The sequence below is a fragment of the Anastrepha obliqua genome, chromosome 2, assembly GCF_027943255.1.
Source record: "Anastrepha obliqua isolate idAnaObli1 chromosome 2, idAnaObli1_1.0, whole genome shotgun sequence".
Taxonomy (NCBI): domain Eukaryota; kingdom Metazoa; phylum Arthropoda; class Insecta; order Diptera; family Tephritidae; genus Anastrepha; species Anastrepha obliqua.
Window position 1 is genome coordinate 22256879 of NC_072893.1, and position 13593 is coordinate 22270471.

At 35.5% G+C, this 13593-nt stretch overlaps 1 protein-coding gene across 1 annotated transcript in view; it reads right to left on the bottom strand.

The window, feature by feature from the left end:
• Window positions 1-8465: 8465 nt before the first annotated feature.
• LOC129237275 (uncharacterized) overlaps window positions 8466-13593 on the bottom strand; it is a 40687-nt gene continuing 35559 nt past the window's right edge. The window contains exons 2-4 of the mRNA XM_054871923.1: window positions 10461-10609; window positions 10305-10385; window positions 8466-10202 (exon numbers count right to left, since the gene is read on the bottom strand). Coding sequence (XP_054727898.1) covers window positions 10080-10202; window positions 10305-10385; window positions 10461-10609 — 353 coding nt within the window. The 3' untranslated portion in view covers window positions 8466-10079. The remainder of the gene's footprint in view (window positions 10203-10304; window positions 10386-10460; window positions 10610-13593) is intronic.

The window sequence follows — 13593 nt, forward strand, 5'->3', positions numbered from 1 at the left end:
GAAATTTTTACTTCATCTAATACCTTCAATGCAATTATTCCAGCATCTAATTTTGGCTCTAGTGCAGTAGTATGTGGTGGTGGTAGAGGTGTTGCCTGAGGGAGGCATTTCTCAATGAGCCACACGTTGCTAAACCCTTTAAAACCTACCTGGAAACACTGAAATGGGAAATCCTATCCCACTCGCCATATTCTCCAGATATTGCGCCATCCAATTATCACCTGTTCCGATCGATGGCACATGGTCTAGCAGACCAGCAGTTTCATTCATATGAAGACATCAAAAAATGGCTTGATCCGAGGATAGCTTCAAAAGATGAACAGATTTACCGCGACTATCTATAGAAAAATGGGAAGAAGTAGTAGCCGGCGATGGGCAATACTTTCAATGATTCACTTGTAATCATTTTTTCAAAATAAAGTTGTATTTTCATCAAAAAAACAACGAGAACTTAATTGCGAATAGTAAATTTCCAAGCCTCAGGTTTGCTATATAACAAATATTAAAGAGGAGAAAATTCCAAACGCAAGGCAACTAAGTCGAACTCTGCAAAATGCTGGGTAACATAGAAAGTGTTCCAGGGCACCTTTAGTAACATCTTTGGTAACACTGTGAAACATTTATGCAGCCTTGCAAGATGTTAGTTGATCCCTCAAGGTACTCACCTTCCATATCGATACAGAGGCCGGCTTGGGACGGCACTTCGAGCTTCGTATTCCCATACATTTCTTTCCATCACAGCTATTATTGCCTAATGTCTAATTGGCTGCCTGTGAAGGTATTCACGGCAGGAAAGACTAGTTGCTCTGCGAACTCAACTGCTTCGGTTGCAAAGCAAAAATTTGAAACTAAACCTGCTTGCCGAAAAATTTGACTTACAAATTATTTAGCAAGTTAGAGGAAGTTAGAATTGCAGATATCAACTCGAAAAATATCATTATCTTGAAAGTTTTCAGCAGTATGTATATGTGTGTGTTTGTATGTATTTTAACAATTTTTTAATAATAATTCGAAAGACAGTCTTGTCGTAAATTCTAAGTGAATAAATCTTTCCATAAATTACAGTATTTGCAAGGTAAGTCTATCAAAGTTGGTATCGGTAGACCAGCTGGTTTGCTTTTTTTCTTTCCCCGTGTACATCCGGATGCCAGCATAAAATGAAAGGAGGAAAAGTCGTTTCATTCTCAGCGTCATCGTGTGCTTTAGCTCCAACTGCATGTCGGCTGTGCAACATAGTTCGTCCTTTTCATTTTCTACTTTATTTTGTCGTGATACCTCTATGTGTAAAAAATTGTTGTTGGTCTAACGCCGCCACCTTTAATGAATGCGCCTTGTGAGTTTATAATACATTTTTCCTCACCTTTTTTTACCCTGCACCGAAATTTATTGGCCTGCTTTGTTCGCATGAAATTCACAACGAGGCCGAACGTCATTACAAGAAAAAGCTTAAATTATAGAAATCCATAGAAAAATTTTCCTTTCATGGCACTCGTCAAGTAGTTTATTATATAATTTTAGAAGGAGGAATTATTTTCTTCTAAATTCTATTTTTAATAAATTGTGGAATTTCGTTTTTGATTTTATAAATATATTTTTTTTTTAATTTAATCTCTTTTTGCTACTTTTTATTGTGTAATCTTTTACTAAAAATTTAAATATCGTTTTTGTTCATTTTTATTGTTGAATGTTTTGCCTATTTAAATTAGCATTTTTATTATTCTGTTCACACTTTTTTTTTTAAATATTTCTTATGATTATTTTTGCTTGAATTCTTCATATTTATTTTTGTATGAAAAGACCACAGTTATGAGTTGTTTCGTAATTTATATAAAATTGTCTGCCACCAGCCATCTTTGGTATGAATGGAAATTAAAATTTAAATTTTTTTTATTTAGTTAAAAAGTAATTTTATATATTCTAAAGCTTTCGGACAAAGGTTAAATTCTATGACTCTTTCTAGTAAAAAAAAGTCGGCATTTTTTTGAGTTATTATTTATATTATTAATTTGTAGTTTTCTCTTATATTTGTTTTTTTTTTTCTAATTGATAGGTAACTAATTTTTATTTTTATGTTTATAATTAGCTTCTGTTTGCCCATCTTCGTTAAATTACAGCGAATGCTATCGAAATAAGCAGCTTCCGTTGGAAAAGGCTTAGAACTAGACTCAAAATCAACTAAGTGAGTAAATCAATATAAAAATATATTTAAAAATTATTTGTGATTTGGGTATAGAATTTTTTGTCATGCTATGTTATGTTATGCTATGTTATGTTATGTTATGTTATGTTATGCTATGTTATGTTATGTTATGTTATGTTATGTTATGTTATGTTATGTTATGTTATGTTATGTTATGTTATGTTATGTTATGTTATGTTATGTTATGTTATGTTATGTTATGTTATGTTATGTTATGTTATGTTATGTTATGTTATGTTATGTTATGTTATGTTATGTTATGTTATGTTATGTTATGCTATGCTATGTTATGTTATGTTATGTTATGTTATGTTATGTTATGTTATGTTATGTTATGTTATGTTATGTTATGTTATGTTATGTTATGTTATGTTATGTTATGTTATGTTATGTTATGTTATGTTATGTTATGTTATGTTATGTTATGTTATGTTATGTTATGTTATGTTATGTTATGTTATGTTATGTTATGTTATGTTATGTTATGTTATGTTATGTTATGTTATGTTATGTTATGTTATGTTATGTTATGTTATGTTATGTTATGTTATGTTATGTTATGTTATGTTATGTTATGTTATGTTATGTTATGTTATGTTATGTTATGTTATGTTATGTTATGTTATGTTATGTTATGTTATGTTATGTTATGTTCTGTTATGTTCTGTTTTGTTATTTGGTATTATGTTGCTTATATATGTTCCGTTATTTTTTATTGCTTTGATTATGCCACGCTCTTTTATACATATAACGTATGTACTCACATAAATATACATATGTATATATTATATAAGAACCCAAAATTCAATACCCCTAAGGAGGTGATGACCTCTTGTCCAGGATTTCTCAGAACCATAGTGATTACACTATTTCGGAGGCACAGAAAACTGGTCTCCTCAATTTCATGGGACCCGCACAGCTCATTCGAGAAAGTGACTTCGGATGAAGTCCTAGAAGCTGGTACCAAATTTGGTTCTGAAACTGGCTATTAATATTTGAACGTCATCGTTTATAAATCTGTTTAACAAATGTCTAGTGAGGGAACTTTTTCATTAATTTGGAAGAGAAAAACGCTGGTTTTGCTAAACCTCTACTCAGCGGGCAAAGTTTTGGAGCAAGTTATATGCAACCCTCTCGCGATAGAAGTCCAAGCTAAAGAAGGTATATCCGATAACCAGTTTGGCTTCAGAAAAGGAAGAACCCCTAGACACGCCATAAGCACAGCTACTCAGCACTGGACACAATAAGCGGTGCTCGTTGGCTCGAAGAATCTAAGGAATACTGTTTGATTGTTTCCCTGGATATCAAAAATGCTTTAAACACGGCTAATTGAGCAAAGATTCTACATTCCAGATTCATACGGAATCGTATAGGAATAGCCCTCTATCTAAGAAGACTCATACGAAACTTTTTCCTAGACCGTTTGTTGGAATATAAAACCTTAGCAGGCATCAAAAATTGTATTGTCACAGATGGCGCTTCTCAAGGCTCCGTGCTCGGTCCCTTATTGTGGAACTTTGTGTAGGCTCCTTCTCTGCTAGGTCCCCACAGCTTCTGCAACGGAGGTTAAATAGTAAACCCAGCTTTTCTGAGTGAGTGCCGATCGTCCAGTGACCGGTTAACATAGCTACGAGTTTGGAAGTTGAATGGCGTGAAGTTCCCAGGTTTTTCTGAGTACTTCGTCTATTGCACTGGGAAAGGGTTTCGCACTACCACATGAAGAAATTGAGCTTCATCATTTCTGCGTTTTCTTGAAAAATAAGTTGTGTGATTCCTCTTTAACGAGTTTGTTTCGTGATAAAAATGTTGGCCCAAACATGAATATGACGAGCCAGGCTCGTGAATTGCTCTTACATCATCTCGCGCATTAGTCTGATCTGTTTACCACGCGTTGACGCGTAACACTTGGGCTCGAGTTTCATCGAGCTAAATGGCACGGCAAAGGGGTTAACAACAGCCAGTTGCCGATGACCGAATACGAGGTCTCTAAGATAAATTCAGTAAGACCATTCAGTTTATCCTTTCTTGGCAAGCTCATCAGAAATTTAATTTCTCTTTATGTCTCTCTTTACTGGAACCCAGATCAGAGAGATGTCACGTGCACACCCAAGAGATTTGATCTACCCTTACAGAAGTTGACTTATTTGGATGGCGTCAAAAAATGTTAATATCTCCCTCGTTCCCACGTTTTCTAAGCATTTTGCATGCCTGTAGTATCCCAAAGACTTCTGACTGAAAATCACTAGCAGTATTCGGCGCTTTTAAGGAGATAGGTAAATTGGCTGATTTAGAGAAATCCCCTGCTTCGATTCCCAATACCATCTTGGACCTGTTAGTGAAGACAGAGGTAAGCCTAAGAGGACACTTAGCTGAAAAATAATTTTCGTTGTTTTTTGCCATAGCGAACGTTCTTTACTTAAATTTTCAGTGACTTATCTGGATCTAAAAATTAAAATAAAACAAAAATAAACTTTGAGCTCAAATTTTCATTGTAGGTTAAAAATTAAATAAGTAATTATAATAATAATTAATAAAAATTAATAAAAATTAATAAATAATAAGAATAAATCTTATCTGGCGTACGGCAGGGCTGCCTGCTGTTTTCTTTATTATTTTTAATTGTTAATGATGATATACTAAAAAGCTATGATCTGATGATGCTGATGATATACGAGTATGCCTTCTCTCCGTCAAACACACCGACATGCAGAACACAATTGACGATCTGTCCGCAACCTCATTGAATGCAGGGTTAAAAATAAATCACGAGAAAACGAAAGCCATAAAAATTCGATCGACTAGCAGCCGCCCGTCGTTCCTCTTAAATGGTGATTAAATTGAGAACGTAGACACCTTTACCTACTTGGGTAGCATCATTGCTGCTGAGGACAATGCGAAACTGGACATTATCGGCAGAATAAATAAAGCGAACGGCGCGTATGCACAGCTCCGAGCTATCTGGTCTTCGAGCATCCTCAGCTTACATTCAAAAATACGGATTTTTAAGACAAATATACTATCAGTACTCTTCTACGGAACGGAAACCTGGCTCACAAATAATTGGATCGAAAACAAAATTCAAAGCTGTTTGAACAGACGTTTACGCAAGATATTAAAGATCTGGTGGACCAACATCATAAGTAGCGACGATCTATACCAGAGGTGCAAAATCCAGTTGGTAGCTAACATGAGAAAACTGTGAAAGTGGAGGTGGATTGGGCATACGCTTCCCAAGGACGCAAATGAAATCTGTCGTCAAGCACTAGATGGGAATCCACAAGGTGCTCGCAAGGTTGGCCGTCCAAAAATATCTCGGAGGAGAATTGTCCAGAAGGAAGTTGAAACGCTCGAAAAAACTTGGAACGAAATCGAGCTTCTTGCACAAACTATATTAGAATCAGATGAAGGTGTTTTATTGAGGCCCTATGCTCCAGTGGGAGAAACAGCAACCGATGATGAATAAAAATAAAAAAAATCCTCCTTCTATTAAAAATAAATAAAATAAAAAAATAATAATTAAATATAACTTAAATGAAATAAGAAATATAATAATAATTATAATAAATAAAAAATAAATAAATAATAACTAAATATCGGTGTACAACTAATTAATTTCGTATTTGTTACTAACCTCATGTAGTCAATAATTTGACAGTGACAGCTATTCTAAGTTAAAGCACGCAAAAAAATCAAGTAAATTTGATATGTCACAGTGAATATTAGTAAACACACAATTTTTTTTAATACAGTCCAAATGTCAAATTACGTTCCAACAAAACAACATTTGCGGGGAGGTTTGCTTTTTTCCTAAATTTTAAGAAAAGTGCAACAGAAGCACATCGTTTACTCTCAGAAGCTTATACTGAATATGCTCCAGAGATTAGAGTATGTCAGCAGTGGTTTACACGGTTTAAAAGTGATGATTTTGACACAGAAGACAAAGAGCGATCAGGTCCATCAAAAAAGTTTGAAGACGAAGAATTGGAGGCATTACTCGATCAAGACCCATGTCAATCTCAAGAAGAACTTGGAAAAACATTGAAAGTCACTCAACAAGGCATTTCGAAACGTTTAAAAGCAGCCGGATACATTCACAAACAAGAAAATTGGGTGCCCCACGAATTGAAGCCGAGAGACGTTGAGAGACGATTTCGCATGTCTGAAATGCTGCTTAATCGCCACAAAAAAAAAATCGATTTTGTATCGTATTGTCACAGGCGATGAAAAGTGGATTCATTACAACCCAAAGCGTAAAAGATCATATCGCACCCTAAATACAAAAGGGTCACAACTCAAAATGTACTTCTGCTCAAATATGAACGAGACGTTATCAATAAAACGGTCCGCGGATGACATATGGCAAAAATAAATTTTTTGTTTTTTGGTAGGACTGTTATAAGCTTACATGGCAAATTTCAGCGTGATATATCACATAGTTTGTTTTCTGTGCTACTGTAAACAAGTCAAGCTCGAGTGTGGAAAATTTTGAGTTGTGACCCTTTTGTATTTAGGGTGCGATATGTGAAACCAGGCCAACCAGCCAAATCCATACCAAAGCCGAATATTTATGGTTTGAAGGTAATGCTCTGTATTTGGTGGGATCAGAAGGGTGTGCTGTACTATGAGCTGTTAAAGACGATCACGGGAGAGCTATACAGGCAACAATTGATACGTTTGAAGCAAGGTGGATTTATTAAGGTGACAGCATTCACCCAGCTGAATTTTTCACCGTAGGTATGGCTTACGTCAAAATGATATGCTTTGTTTGTTTGTATTGGTATGTTCACATTCGTATGTTTACATTTGCTTGCTGATTTTGACGTGATGGTTGGACCAAACGCAATAACAAGTACATGTAGGGGTTTACTTGTATGTGTTTGCTGTCACCTGTAATAAATTCGCCTTGGTTTGAAGCAAGCAATAGCCGAAAAACGGCCAGAATGGACGACGAGACAAGAGAAATTGATTTTCCATTATGACAATGCTCGGCCACATGTTGCAGTACCGGTCAAAAATTATTTGGAAAATGCCGGATGGGAAATTCTACCTCACCCGCCTTATAGCCCAGACATAGCTCCTTCTGATTGCCACTTGTTTCGGTCGATGCAGAATAACCTTCTGGAATACGGATCACCAATGTTGAAGGTATTAAAAAATGGGATGATGACTTTCTCGGCGCAAAAGATGAGAAATTTCTTTGGGATGGAATCCATAAATTGCCAGAAAGATGGGAAAAAGTTGCCGCTTTCGATGAAAAATATTTTGAATAAAATATTTTTTCACTTGTATACTTAAATAAATGGTTTTTTTTAACAAAAAAATACGAATTTAATTTGGAAAGGAAAAATAAATAAATCCTCCTCTTTTTTGTGTGTGGAGAGACTAACAGTTTTAAGTGTTTTGTTTTTTTTTAAATGGTTTTTATGAGGAGCTCGTAATTTAAACATAAAAAAATAAATAATTAAACTGAATACAGTTGCAGGGAGTTTTCTAAAAATTTCTTCAAACGTTGTCATGACGAAATTCCACTGTAATTTCTGCATTTTGTATTATTTTTTTATTTAAATATAATTTTTCTAACTATTTCTCCAGTTCCAGCGAATGTTGTAAAATTTTTTACAATTTTATATTTATAATTTTTTTTATTTTGTATTATTTTCAGATTTACATTTATTTTTTAACTATTTTTTTCCAGTAAAAATTTGTCATAACGAAATTCCACTGTAATTTCTGATTTCGGAATTATTTTCCGATTTATTTTTTTAACTATTTTTTTTTATTAACTATTATTTTGCCAAAGTTTTTAAATATTGATTTGCTTTTTAAATATTAAAAATGCCCTCCCCCATATTTTATATATATATTTTTTTATAATTGTTTTATTAAAATATTTTTTTTTTCGTAATTTTATACTACATATTGAAATATATTATATGTATGTATGTAAATTAATGTATGCTTGTAAATATTTGGTGTTTGAATACCTCTAAAGCATTTATCTAAAAATTCAAAGCTGCAAATATGTATGTATGTATGTACACTTTATGTACAAATGGTGATATATACAATTGGACTTATAAGCATTATGTAAGTGCTACTTGGTAATATAGGTATGTATGTATGCATATTTGCACGCTTACTGAATATGTTCAATTTCGTTAGTCAATCTTCTTCTTCGTCTTTTTCTTCTTATTCATCTTCTTCTTCTTATTCATCTTTATCATCTTCCATTTAGCACCAATTAAAAATGTTTTCAAGTCGAAAATGATATTTATTATATGTTTGTATGTATATTCAATTATTGATTACATTATGCAGTGTACATAAATGATTTGTTGTTGTTTTTATTTGCAAGTCATTGAAGTAGATATGTTGTTCTAAACTACTTAAGAAATCAAAGAGTAAAAGTAAAGAGATGACATTGTCACACGTCGACAGGCAACTGACGGGGTAATGCCAATTTTTTTTTAGATTAATTTTTGACATAATTACAAGTTTTTTTTTTTTTTTTGTAAATTTTTTTAACAGTTATTTTTCACGTTAGTCGCTGCTAAGTGCCAGGGTGTAATTTTGAGGAGTGTTTTGATTTTAAATCTAGAATTAGCTATGCACCTTCATATAAAGGGTGGTTAAATTTCAAGGGCCTATGTTGAATGTGAACCATACCTAAACGTCAACGACACCGTTGGTCTTCTTTCTTTGGGGTTATTTGAAAGAAAAGTGGTACGTCGATAAGCCAGCAACAATTCAAGAGCTAAAGGATGAGATATTTCGGCACATTAACGGCATAGAACCTCAATTATGCCTCAGCGTCATCGAAAATTTCGACTATCGGATGAAGGTGAGCCACCGAGACCGCGGCGGCTATTTGGCTGATATTTTATTCTATACGTGATTGAGCCATACCAATATTATCATAATAAAGAGAAATAACAATAATTTCCTAAAAAAATTGTATTTTATTCAAAATCAACACCGGCCCTTGAAACTTAACCACCCTTTACATATCTATGCATGGATTACTTGGTTTTTTATTTTTTTATTTTTATTATAATTTTTATTTTTTGTATTTTTTGTTTTCATTTTTGATATTATTTTATTTTTATTTTAGTTTTTTATAATTCTCTTTTATTTTTTTTTATTTCGTTACGCAGTTTAGTGGTCGGCCGCAAAAGACGTTGCTCGCTCTAATTAGTTGCACGGGCAAGTTCTATATGTGTTTGTATGTAAATATAATATTAGTTTGAAAATGAGAACCTAGCATATATTGTTCAGTTGTTCTATACACACCTGCATTAGTACATATGTCAACTAAAATCATGCGTTTGCGATAGATTTTCGCTTTAATTTTTCAAAATTATTATCATATTTCCTAATTAAATTTTTTTCAATTTTTTATTTTTTTTTTTACATTAGCCATATGTTGTTTTTTCACTGATTTGCCTAGATAAATACCTTGAAAGTTCGCTTGCTTTTCTTTTTTATATGTAATTAATTATATTTAATTATTTTATTGCATTTATTTAGTTTTTAATTTTTAAATTTTTTGATTCTTTGATTTTTTACTTTCGCTAAGATTGTTTTTGCTTTCGCACTAATTTATTGTTATTTGAAGTATATAAAAAATGTGCTAAATTCATATGCATATAATCTATACGATTTTACAGTTAATCGTATTTAACACGCAACTGGCAAAAATTTCTTACTACACCTCCGACCATCACACATTTCCACTACTCCCCCAATAAGGCGCTTTCCATTTGCTACTTTAGGTTTTAATATTTGTTTCTTTTTTTTTGTTTGTTTTTTACTTTCAACCGCTTCACTTCCATCCACTTCACCACCATCCGCAATCTGCATATTCGCCATTCGCTTCAAGTTATAAATTGAAAATGCTGTTCGTTAGCACCGTAAACACTATAGTGGACACGGCCAGCGGGGTGATGTGCAGCGATGCTGTGCTATTGCCAGCCAATATTTCGGCGCGTTTCCGCATGCGCTCCTAAAGTAAGCACGAAAAGTGAACAAAAGAAAGCACACAATTAGAAAATATCATAATATTTGCATACATATGTATGTATGCATTTAATTATAACGGCATTACTTGATATTTATTATCCTCGCCAGGCGGATCCAAGCATTCGAATTCACAACAACGCTCGCCTACACGGAAATTTTTGCAGAACTGCAGAACGAAAGTATATTTGTTATGAAAATTAATTTAAACAATTTTGCAATCCATTTGCTTAGGCCCACTTACATAGGGTGGATCACAGTAGATGGCCTTGCACCAAAGCGGCTCCGAATGATAGCAGACACATAGACTGCAAACTCCCGGCCCGGGTACGTACAGCATGCCATGATTCACTGAATTGCCTTGGAAATCGATGCAGTCCTCCTCGAGAGCAGCTGTGAAGAAATGAAATAAAGCATTATTTTTTATGAAAATCAGGAGGAATAGTTTTAGACGATGCTAAAAATTGATGTTTACTTTTGCTACTAATTTTTTAGTAAAACTGAATGAAAATATTTTCTTCTGATATTTAACTTTAATATTGAATAAGAATAATAAGAAAAAAATTATTAATAATAATAAAAATTACAATTAAAAGGAATAATAATGATAAAATAAATACATTTAAAATGTTCCCATAATAATATGTTATTTCCATCGCAGCTCAAAGTGCAATCATGTTAAAGGAGGTTGCCCTCTGGAGATAATATCTCAAGGGACATGGTAGCATTTTTGAGCAGTTAACACGGTATTTCTCTGAACTTCGTACAGATCTCTCTATCCGCAAACTAGAGTTTGAGGATCGTGCTAGGGCACCCTTTCGAGATAGGCAGGATTGGGTCGAGGGGAAAACCTGCACCAAAGCTGGTACCTCTCTCTTCACTGACGGCTACAAGATGGAATTGAGAGTCGAAGCAAGGGTTTTTTCTAAATCTGCCAATTTAACTAAATTGCCAAAGTGTTTTTTGAAGCGATCCTGCAGGCATGCAAAATGCTTAGGGAGCGAGGGAGATGCTAACATTTTCTCCAATAGTCAAGCCGCGATCAAGGCTCTGACGACGCCATGATACAGAACGAAACTCCTGTAAGGAGGCGATCAAATCTCTTGGGAAAACCTAGGTTTACCATTTAACCCCCATCGCAGAAGCTGTGGAGACCTTTCTTCGACAGCCTGGGGCAGTGCCCCAACCTAAAGCTATTCAATTTCCTCCATTGTATCAACAGCTCTGGCTGGTTGTAGATATCTGCCTGTTGGAGGTCTCTTAATGGTATTAAAAAGGCGCGTTAGTGCTACTTGAGGAGTGCCAGACTGGCACTTCAAGTATTCACCTACCTACCTAATATGACCCAAGGGAAAACCCCTAAGATGGCATCCCTACTCAGTAGACTTATGACAAACATAGGGTGATCCACCCAAAGCAACCGGAATTTTTTTGTATATCCCTGTTCACTCCACTCGAGAGCACAGAGCCTCGATAAGACTCTTCCATCGTATACGGTTCTGGGCTGTTGTTTTTGCGCCGACCGACCGCGACCTCTGCTCCCTTGCAGGTTTCAGCCCAACATCCGATAGAGTGACGCTTAAAGTGTTTGAGAGATAGATTCTGCGCAAGATTTTTGGGACTTTGCACTTTAGCAAGGGCGAGTATCGCAGGCGATGGAACGATGAACTGTATGAGCTTTACGACGACATAGACATAGCGCAGTTAATAAAGATCCAGCGATTTTTTCTCTGAATGGATACAAACGCTTCGGCTCTGAAAGTATTCGCTGCGGTACCAGCCGGTGGTAGCAGAGCAAAAAGAAGGTCTCCTCTACGTTGGAAAGATCAGGTGGAGAATGAGTTTGCTTCCCTTGGTGTGTCCAACTGGCGTCGGTTATCACGAGAAAGAAACAACTTACGCACTTTGTTAAACTCGACCAAAATCGCTTAAGCAGTTATCGTGCCAATCAAGTAGAGAGAGAGGAAATATACTCCCTTAGAGAACGCCAAAAGAATATTTAGAAACAATTATGAGTAATTGAAGTGCGCTTAGAAGTTTTCTTGTGAAATTGTACCTAACTTTTGGCGAGACAAATATTCCGCCATGGCGCGGTGCAATCGTTCAGTGTAATTGTTTAGGGGAATATGCGAAATCCAGCCTATTGTATTAGAAGAAAAAATTTCATTTTTCGAAAACCATGATTTCAAGTGCGCAAAAATTTCAAATGCTTTATCTTTCGCTATGTGATGTGATTTTGAATAGCCCGCTATTTCGGTAGATGTCACAAAAGTGACAAAAAAGCTGGCAGCTGTTCTCTATCCTCAACGTGTGACTGTTTGATGCGGTTTATGGTCCGGCGGAGTCATTAGACCTTACTTTTTCGCAAATGAAGCTGGAGCAACAGGAACATTTATCGCAATTATATTTCTTTGCGAACAAAACACTCCTTGCACGAGCCTTCGAGCCAAAGAGTAAGACTTAAGTAAAGGTATAAATGAAAATATATATATCTGGCTGTCAAAACAGTAAAGTGGCAGTTCATTGCATGCGATAAGCCTCTTGCCAGAAGCTCTGCGATTTACTGTGTGGATTGGCTGCTTTCTTCTGTAACTACTGTAAAGGTCGTAAATATCTACTCCGACAGCCAAGCGGCAATTATTTTGAAATTAATCGCGGAATGCATGGCTTCTCTCTTGCATCCGAAGACTTCGATAATAGACTCATTTGGCTTCCCTGGCTGGCTAGACAAGAGACTCTGGAGACGGTTTCATTGCAAAATGAGAGGATTGGTGCTCTTTTGAAATTTTGTGGTATATTCATGGAAAGATGAGCCTTACGTCAACTCAGCGAGCGCTGGGTTAGTGCGCAAAGGTGCAAAGACGCGATATCATTCTGGACGCAGGTACATCAAGGCGCTCGAGGGAACGTCTAAAGCCTCGAATTTGGTGGGACATTGTCCCCTAGGTGTCTATGCGGTGAGACTGGGGATTGTTTCAAGTTCTTTTTGTAGAAACTATCTGGAGGATAAAGTGGACTCATCTCAGCACCTTCTTCTCAGCTGCTCTGCTCTCGTCGGGATTTATACATCTTGGCTCTCACTTTTTAGCTACACCTGCGGATATTGCGGGTTTAAATATCGCACACGTGGCGAAATTTATCAGTAGCTTGAAGTGGTAAATACAAACGTAATTAGCCACTGTTGGTCGTCATCCTCTAATCCAAAGCGCCTGTCTGGTTTCTTTCCTTCTGCTTTCCATCCCCTTTGTATGGTATAAGAATGGGCAACATTTTTATTATTTGCCCAATGGGCCCTGCGCAAGGTTTTCCTAACCTAACCTGACCGCCGCTGCATGAGGTCTGCGTTGAGCGGCGGCCTCCATTTGTATTATCTCGCA